A 9,725-nucleotide genomic window follows, 5' to 3' on the forward strand; every position below is an offset into this window, starting at 1 on the left:
TCAAATAAACGGTACGTATTATCTTCATCTTGAACGAAAGGGAGCAAGAAGCTTTGCTATCGAGGATGGTCGGGCCTAACACGGTGTTGGTAAAATTGTCACTTGTTACATGGTTTTGTTAGCGACATCCTAAACCCGGAAGCAACTACATCCGAAATCCTAAAGCAATAACATCCGAAAATGTCCAATAGAAAAACTGGAATAAAGAAATACCATCTGCACATTCTATGACACCGGCAAATGGAAATGTGTGATGTTGAGTCCCACTATCCTAAGCAGTTCAGAGAATTTCAGACGCATTTCGCTGGCAGGTGTATTGGTAATAGCAGATTATTTCATTTATTTTATGTTTTTTTAGCCTTAAAGCCTCTGCATGGATTCTTGCATGAGGGACCTAATTTCTATACTAATATCAATTATCACATCCCTATAAGCATAATTCCATGCAACCCTACCGTATCAATTCATGCCAGCCTACCGAATAATTACCGCAAAACTCTTATGTACGAATTTGTGTGTTCTCATACCATTTGTTCTATAAAAAAGTATAGTTCATGAAATTGCTCCGGATGAAACTAAAGATAGATGTTTTTGATTGCACTTTTTTATTAATAAATTTCACTTTTTATCCCACATGAAATTTTACGAGCCAGTATTGAAAGTAACATCCGAAGAAATGGTGATATTTTGAAAGAAAATGCATTATTTTATTAACACCACAAACTGTAGGAAAATTTCTGCACCACAACCAGCCATTTATCAGGAAACAAAATCATTTTAAAATGTTTTTTCAGTAACTATTTTGAAATAAGAAAAAATTGAGAAAAATATATTTTACCGAAACATGTTTACGTAGATCTATTTCTAGCATTATATTATATCAATCGATGTGATGAAAGAAGTAATTTTTGAAATAATCTCTTAAATCCGTTGCCTGGTGAGATGAATGGTTGTTAGCTCTATTATAATTGATATCTGAAGCCCTTGTGTTTTTAGCTGGATTTGGTAGTGGTTCTTTAAATTCCATACAAATATTGTGTAACAAACATGTTGTTTGGACTATTAACGTGACATGCTCTGGAGTTACTTGTAATTCTGTTTTTAAGCATCGCCATTTAGCGACTAGTATGCCAAAAGCACATTCAACGCAACGTCTTGCTATGCTTAACAATTCATTGAAATGAAGTTTGGCTGGATCTTCACTATCTGGGTAGGGACGCAGTAAAAAAGTTTTCAATGGGTAGCCTTGATCGCCAATGAGCACGTGAGGCACATCTTGTCTAGTGCCAGGAAGTGGCTTGGGAGGAGGAATATTCAGGCGATTCGACTGTATTAGTTGATACAACGTTGATGACTTAAAAACACCACTATCACAACGACTCCCATATTCACCAACATCAACGGCTATAAATTTGCTATTGGCATCAGCTACTGCTTGCAAATGCAAAGAAAAATATTTCTTGTAATTGAAATATTGAGTACCGGATTTTGACGGTGCCTTCACCCTTACATGTTTGCCATCGATGGCACCAATGCAATTAGGAAATTTCCATTTGTTAAGAAACTCTCTTTCCACTTTGTTGAAAGCTGACGTTGTTGGAAAAGGAATGAACTCTTCGTTCAATGTCTTCCAAATTGCTTCACATGTTTCATAAACAATTGTACCAATCGTATTGTGAGCGATGCAGAAAGTGAACGACAGTGATTTGAACGGCAATCCTGTAGAAAGAAATCTGAAAAATAGAAGAAAAAAACATTGTTTAGACATTGATATTAAATCATTTTTCTAGTGTAAATACTATTTGATTTGATTATAGCACTACATAATGCAGATGCGAACGTATAAATTATTAACTGAAAATGTAAATTCCTTTAATATTTTAGGTATCGTCGCCAAAAATAAGTGGAGAAATTTACGCGACACATTCTCGCGAAAACTCGCTGAACTAAATCAGCCATCTGGGTCGGGATATAAGCATGTTCGATGGAAGTACTTTGAGCAGATGAGCTTCCTGAAGGATACACTTACATCCCGACCCAGATCGGGAAATTTGGAAGAAGTAGAAGGTATATATGAATATAAAAATGTTTGAATTTTGATATTTATAGTAACTAGCAATTTTCTTTTGCTATTTTTCTAAACAGCCACTGCTCCGGAATATCTCGACGAATACGTTTGTGAAGACGACTTATTTGAAACGGAACCAGTTGATAATTCGTTAAAGGAGGCAGCCGGAAAAAAACGGCGACAAGATGGTGCTGTTTTGGAGGAGTTAGTAAACTTAGAGAAAGAGAGACATAATATATTAAAAGAGCATAAAGAAAAAACTGGAAACTACCATGCTATGATGAGTTTTGTTCCTCTTCTGGATTCGTTGTCAGAAGAGGATCAAATGGATGCTCGTGAGCAAATAATACAATTTGCTCATAGGGTTATTCGTGAAAAAAAAGGATATTATAACTAATTAAATTAGTACATTACTAGATGCTTAACAAATTATTATGAACTATTTTTATGGACTAAAACTAAGACAAAATAAAAAAAAGTTGAACTATAGTGGAACAGTTGTTATCGATTACAGGCGGTCCCCGAGATACACGGTACCTCTTATACGCGGATTCGGAGATACGCGGTTTTCTAAATTTGACAATTCTTTGAGCAAATTGTACTGATTTGACACATCAATTGCAAATTGCCAAATAATTTCCGTTTTGATCGAATGTTAAAAACTATTTCAAAAGGTTTAAAACAGTTATATTCAGTCAGAATAATATCAAATAATTCATAAAGTGACTAAAACCACCCCTTACTTGCAAAATTACACGAAAATTAGTGATATTTCAGCTGGAAATCACGAGATTCGACTTACGCGGAAATTCGAGATACGCGGTATTTTGCGGCCGTTTTCGGTCCCCATTAACCGTGTATCTCGGGGACCGCCTGTACTTTTTTTTTAAATATAGTTAACCATATAGCTCTGCTATTGCCACGTGTTTACGCGTACGCCAAGTAACAGCAACGCAACATTACTGTGCGGTGTACCCAGCAACAGCAACCAGACTCCTGCGTGTCGACGCGCGCATTCGGCCAGCACTTCAGTAATACTCGATTGAACAATCTATCCTGCCAGCTTGTCCACCAGGCGACCAGCCTGTCAGCTTGACAACCCGCCATCCCGCCAGCCAGCTCGCCATCGAGCCAGCCGATGTCCAGCCAAGCTGCCACTCAGTTCATTGGGTTTTGTTCAAGTTTAGCATTCAACGAGTCAAAACGAAAAAGTTATTTTGAACAACCACGTCACACGCTCGTTTACGTTATTTTATATCAAAATATTTGAAAATAAAATATAAATAACATATACCTGAGAGTTACCATCAATCGTTCTTCCGGAGAGATATATGGAGTATGTGTAGGCAACTTGGCGATGAAAGGTTCTATCTTTCTCAATATAAAGTAAAATGTTTTTTTCGACATTCTCATATACTGGAAAAACTTGTCTTCTTGTTTCAATAACTCGGGAAATAACACATAGTACTGTCCATTTCGCTTACGATGTTTCCACAGATCGTTGGTTTTATTGCGCCGTTTCCTTAGTAAGATGTAACGCAAAGAGAAATTTGTACTCAACATGACCTCAGAGTCAGAATCCGAATCCATCTACAAATAAAAAAAATAAGAAAAAAGTTTAGCCCACATGAAAATGATTGATGGTTATGATAATTGATTCGTAGAGCGCCGTTATGCTCAAGAAGAAAGTAAAAGCAGTAGCGATTAGAAGCAACAGAGATACCCGTTAACATTAATATTCTTGCTCGACCTGGATAAGTTCTTCGTTTTGATAATACTCTTTGTCATTTAATTCCGAAAGTAGTTGCGCTGAGCTCTGTCCTCTAGGTGGTGCACTGATAACGGAAAACGTATTGGCGGGGAAATTTCCGTGGGTATCAAGTGTATCGGCAATATTTGATAGTGTTCAAACGTTACAGAAGGTATCGTAATTGACCCAAAGGCTTCTCCTTAGCTTTGTGCAGCCGGAGTTTCTGGACAATTCCTTTTCCGGACGACTCCGACTACTGATTAGTAGTTCTGGACAACTACGGACGGTTCCAAGTTTGGAGTGTTGGAACCTACCTTCTGCTTCCGATTTTCGCGGAGTCATTCGGAACCGATTCTGGATTTTTTTTTATGAATTTGCCTATCACCCATGTGTAATACCCTTGATCGGAGGAAGCAAAACATCCAGCCGCATGATGGAGTTGGAGCTGATCTGATCAGAAATTCTCATCGTGGAATGGTGGCCAACAAAATCAACGGCATCTAGAACTCAAAAGAAGTTGGAAAGTTTATTTCATGAGTAACCAAAATGATTTTACCTGTGGTGGAAAAAAACTAGATGCTAGAGCCATTATGAACCACACTGTTCTAGATTTCATTGCACAAAACCAAATGCATTACTGAACAAACATAAAAACAAAATATCTCAAACTTACAGTACATTATTCTAATAGTTAACTTACGTTTAAGACACTTCTATTTACAGTCAATACAACAGAACAGTCTTTGTTTAGTTAAACGAATAGAACAGCCTTTTCTCTGGTTTGTTTATTCTTCGATAATGTTTTGTTTTCCTTCGCCAAACGTCAAACTCAAAATCGCAATGCGAATCGGAAGAGCACAGACACCACTTGCGATTCGCATTACGATAAAATCGCATCCGATGGAGCACAGACACGGGCCTAACTCTGATTCAGCAGCTTTCTAAAGTTCAAAATTTGAGCGTACGGTTTTTAGGACCTGGACTTTGCCTCGGACCTGGAACCGGTACTGACCTTTTCTTATCCTATGACCTCAAAAACTGTGCACGTGTTTGCCCTTCAAGGTGACTTAAATTTAGGTCTGTATTATTTTATATCCGTTTTGGTTTGCCAATCGGATGAAATCGATAAGTTTCTCTTGTAGCAAAAATTTCCCCGCAACATTTCTAGTTCCAAAAGTGATCTCGCGCCAACCCCAGTTCTACTAATTAAGTTTGAAGCGGGATCCTTTATTGATTTTTTTTTTCACGAACAGCATCCAAACCTGATGTTGTCAATAATCCAGCTTGCATTTCGTTAGAAGCAATGATACACAACCAGGAAACCGATTCCGAATATATTCAAGTGATGTATCTGATCTCGAATCTATGGTGATTATGGAACTGAACGCGCATATTAGTAATGATGCGTGTTCCGGATCACTCCTAGTAGGTTCATAACGTGCCTCAATCGGAACCATCAAAATCGAAATGTTGAACCTACCTAAGCACCTCAGATTAAGCTTAAACGACAGGAAAATCAAATATACATAGAAAAAAAATCCATAGCTTCACTGCTTCGCTAAATAGATGGCGCTTTTCTTGCAATGTGTTTCGCCTAGCCTCCTCTAATCATGGCCTATACACTTTTTTTTAACTTTTTAAGCAAAAACAATTGGTCTTATGGTCAGATGCACGGGTATCAGCATCAATGACCAAATCTCATTTGCTTCAGAGGTGGTGGTTTCCATTGGAGTTTAGTATTTAGGCAATCATGTCGCCGTTCTAGCTCTAGCGATGCATAACTTCAATGCGAAACCATATAACAATACACAGGAAATTAGAAAGCTCTCCAAGCAAGGAAAGCTCCGCTGTGTGGCTATCCCAACAAAAGATAGCGCCACCAGCTGCTTTGCTATTTTTAGAATGCATGAGTTGTTTTCCGTCTGCTAAACGAAGTCTTTCTATATTCCGCTTAGGTTGAGAGCTTGAATCGTTTAGAACCCGTTTTGTGGTCGTTTAGTGGAGTTGTGGCACTTGCGTAATAGGTTTGGTCGAAATGATCCAAACAATCAAAAGGGTAGGACAGGTTGGAACGATCGAAACGTTCGGAACGATCAGAACCTACCTCCTTCCCCCTCTCCTTTCGGTCGATTTGGTCGAGAATGCAGCAGCCCTAATCTAATATCAATGAACCCATTTCGTTCCTTTTTCAAATTAACCTAGTTCCGTTCCTCATTTTCAAACATTTCTTCTTCCAACACTAGATCCGTATCTAGCGGTACACTATTGAAACTGAACAGGTGCCGAAACTGTTCCGACACGAGAACATGACTTCAGCTTCTCCTTCATAAAAAATCTCATAACGAGCTTATTAAAAAAAACATGAACACGAGCTTTTACTCACCCCGGAACTAATTCACTGGCACATTACTGCTCCGAAATTACAATCTAACCTATTCCGGACCCAGAACAGATTCCGAACCTTTTCTATGGTAAGAAAAATATTTTTCGTAAAAATATCCTTGTAAAATAAAAATAATTCTCTTATTTTCATAGCGGTCGACCAGTGTGCCCGAATTGTCTCTGCCTGACGTTTGTGTCGGCATGCGGTTTCGACGCGTCCCGTCTATAACACCCGCTTCAGTGCTCGAACACAAACGGCACGCTTAAAATCACTGAAAAGTTATCATTTTCTCTGCTCACCTCGATTAAATTACGCTCAGCCAGTTTATTGTGTGCCTGCACCGCAAAAAGGGAAACAATTTCATCCCCCCGAGCACGCCCAGGTGCGTCACACACGAGGCCACCGGTTTGAACGCGTTCGAACCTGTCACACCGAAGGGTTGCGTGCATGTTTGTGTGTGCGTGCGTGCGTGTGTGCACTGTTCCTTCAACGCCGGAGACACACGGTGTGCGTGTGTGCAGCAAAGCAAAACTCGACGAGCGGTCAGCGACGACGAGCTACTTGGACGCAGCTTTTCCCTTCTCGGCACAACCGTACACGTTTTTTTGCACTTTTCTTTTGTTGCTGTGCGCTGTCCCAAAGCAGCCGGCTCCCGGTCCAGGTGGCAACCGTTTTGCGACGCAAAATATCACCAGCCAAAGGTGGTGTACACCAGTGAGCGCCGCGTGGTAGTGTTTCCGCTCGTCGACGCGCCTCCATCCCCTCGACAGACCAAACACCGTGTGTGTGTGTGTGTGTCGGTGGAAGTGTGTGTGTGTTTGTTGTGTGTCGTGTGCGCACCGTGTCAGCTTACGTCGTTCCGGGGACCGTTTCCGGAGACCGACAGGCTCGAGCCGGAAGAAACCGGAGCCGGGTGGCAACAGCGCTGAACGGTCTCGAGACTAATTGACGCGTGCAAGCGTTCCGCGTTAGCGGCGGGACCATATTGCGCAAGGGCAACACTTCCAGCAACCCCCTCTCATCCCGGGCCGGGCCGCACGCCCATCAACCGGCAGCCGCCTCGCAGCAATCAACAACACGACGCGACGCAACAATGAGCGAAAGCACATCGACCGCGACGACGTCGGCCGCGAGCAGCGCGGAGGACAATGCGCGCAAGGTGCAACAGTACAAAGACAACCTGATCAGCCGCGCCGAAACACTCATCACGAAAGAGTTCCCCGAGCGGATCGTGCGCCTGAACGCCCTGCTCGACACGCCGCAGTTCTCCGAGCGCAGCTTCACCGACGTCTATCAGGTAGGCCGGCCGGGTAAATGCCGCTAAAAAAAACGGCCCCAATCTTAATCTATAACCTTCCCTCTGCTCTCTTAGGAGCTGAACATTCCAGTCCCGGAACCGATCCTGGTGGAAGGGGAGGAAGGCAGTGAGCGGAAGCGTCCCCGGCTCAACTCGAACACGCCCAGCCCGGCGGCAACGGTCGACGGCAACGGCACGAAGGTGCACGCCCTGCCGACCGGGCGGGTCGAGTGCAACAAACCGATCGGCGAGCTGGTCTGCATCGTGAAGCCGATCATCCGCGCGCTGGTGGAGGACTCGAATCTGCTCAAGATGTGGATCTCCTTCATGATACCGAAGATCGAGGACGGCAACAACTTCGGCGTCTCGATCCAGGAGGACACGCTGGCCGAGATCCAGTCGGTCGAGACGGAGGCGGCCGCCTTTTTCGACCAGATCTCGCGCTACTTCGTGTCGCGCGCGAAGGTGGTGTCGAAGGTGGCCAAATACCCGCACATCGACGACTACCGGCGGGCGGTCGCCGAGCTGGACGAGAAGGAGTTCCTCAGCCTGTGGCTGGTGCTGAGCGAGATCCGGAATCGCTACTGCTCGCTGCACGACATCGTCATCAAGAACATGGAGAAGCTGAAGAAGCCCCGCTCCTCCAATGCGGACAGTTTGTACTAAAAACAACAACCAACAAAAAAATGGGGGAGGGAAAGGGTTTTTGTTGACCTCGGTCACACTGTTCCCACCACTCTCCCCAGCGCACCCTTCTACTTCTTTTCTGAAACAAAAACACACACACACACCCAAACACACGTGCCAGTGGGTGTATTTGGGCTCCGCTGATCACTCTGATCTGCAAAAGCTGCATCTTGGCGGCTGGCAATTAAAATTCCGCAATTCACGAAGATATCGCATGACAGCACATGCCGGTATGTTCTTCCCCTTTCCCGCTATCAATTTCAACCAATTTACAATTTCCTTTCCTTTGTTTGATGCGCAAGCGATGACAAGAACAACAAAAGTGAAATCCCTAATATGGTGCAACTCCCGTAAATCCCGTCTCGTAAATCGTAACCGCCAGGGAAGCGACAATGATGGTCTGAAGATACGGTGTCTTTGGATTTTTATCACACCATCCACACCCACACACACACAATTCTATTCAGACCTTCCTCCCCCCTAATACGGGTCCATATGTGTACTCTATACAGCAACGTATTCGGGGTGAATAAAGCAACCTCTAGGATATATTGAAAAAAAAAAATGTAGCTTTTGCGCGAACGCGTTCACTTCACCGAAAAATCTTAGCCGCTTAGTCGCACGGGCGGATGTGCGTATATCACCACACACGCGGAAGAGGTTTGTGCTGTGCTAGCTGTTTCAACCACTAATGGTAAATAGTGGATTTTATGTTTTAATTTTCGTTCAGTTTAAATGGCCTTTAAGCTTATTGCTTAGGCAAGTTTTGAGCCGCTTCATTTGCAACACTGCGTACATCATCTGGCAACTTCCTTTACTACGGATAGTCACATTACGGTAATGTAAACTTAAAACATATTATTTTCGCTGCTATTTCTAGAATATCGTCAAAAGAAGATAAAAAGTAAAATCAATTCAATTTGCGCAAAAAATAATTAAATTTGAATATTTGGGTATTGAAAAGACCGCGTTAGTGTAGTTAAGCATACCCTTCAAGTACAATTTGTTGTGATCATAGCAACCTCGCTAGTTTGAAAGCTGGAACCAATGCCTGAAAACAACGAGTTCCAGAGCCTGGTAGGTGCTCTTCTGTGCGTCGCCGTGCATACGAGACCGGACATCGCCACCAGCGCTTCAATCCTGGGGCGCAAAGTGAGTCTCCCAACGGAAGCATTCTTCACTTTATGGACTCCTCCATTGCCCTTCCACACATACGAAAATAAGGATCCTTCTGAGCATCTTCCTCTCGAACGAGGCTAAGAGCGTTTCGTTAGATTTGGATAGTGTCCATGTCTTAGAGGCGTATGCGAGTGTCGATACTATATAGGTGCTATACAGTCCAGTGAGGTGAACTGATTCCTCAGGCTGTCGTTGCTGACCTTTAACCCAAGAGAGGTGAATTGTGGGACGACTTCAAAAGTGCGTTCACCTATCTGCACGTCACGCCTACGTAGATTCTGATTATGTGTTGGTAGGCCCGCTGATGTTGCCACCATCAGTTTGGTCTTTGCCTCGTTTATCTGCAATCCGAGGTTCTCTG

At 42.9% G+C, this 9,725-nt stretch overlaps 2 protein-coding genes across 2 annotated transcripts; one reads left to right on the forward strand and one right to left on the reverse strand.

Annotated features, from left to right (window-relative positions):
* Positions 1-685: 685 nt before the first annotated feature.
* LOC133393374 (putative nuclease HARBI1) lies at positions 686-4,740 on the reverse strand. Its single transcript, XM_061658129.1, has 2 exons — positions 3,363-4,740; positions 686-1,733 (listed from the first exon to the last, which is right to left on the reverse strand). Exons 1-2 carry the CDS (start codon positions 3,656-3,658, stop codon positions 881-883), a joined length of 1,149 nt encoding a protein of 382 aa, XP_061514113.1. The 5' UTR covers positions 3,659-4,740; the 3' UTR covers positions 686-880.
* Positions 4,741-6,066: 1,326 nt separating this feature from the next.
* LOC1271954 (proteasome activator complex subunit 3) lies at positions 6,067-9,187 on the forward strand. Its single transcript, XM_310815.5, has 3 exons — positions 6,067-6,289; positions 6,354-7,498; positions 7,574-9,187. The coding sequence occupies exons 2-3, from the start codon at positions 7,295-7,297 to the stop codon at positions 8,162-8,164; spliced, it is 795 nt and encodes a 264-aa protein (XP_310815.3). The 5' UTR covers positions 6,067-6,289; positions 6,354-7,294; the 3' UTR covers positions 8,165-9,187.
* The last annotated feature ends 538 nt before the right edge of the window (positions 9,188-9,725 follow it).

The sequence above is a fragment of the Anopheles gambiae genome, chromosome X (assembly GCF_943734735.2).
Source record: "Anopheles gambiae chromosome X, idAnoGambNW_F1_1, whole genome shotgun sequence".
NCBI classification, from domain to species: domain Eukaryota; kingdom Metazoa; phylum Arthropoda; class Insecta; order Diptera; family Culicidae; genus Anopheles; species Anopheles gambiae.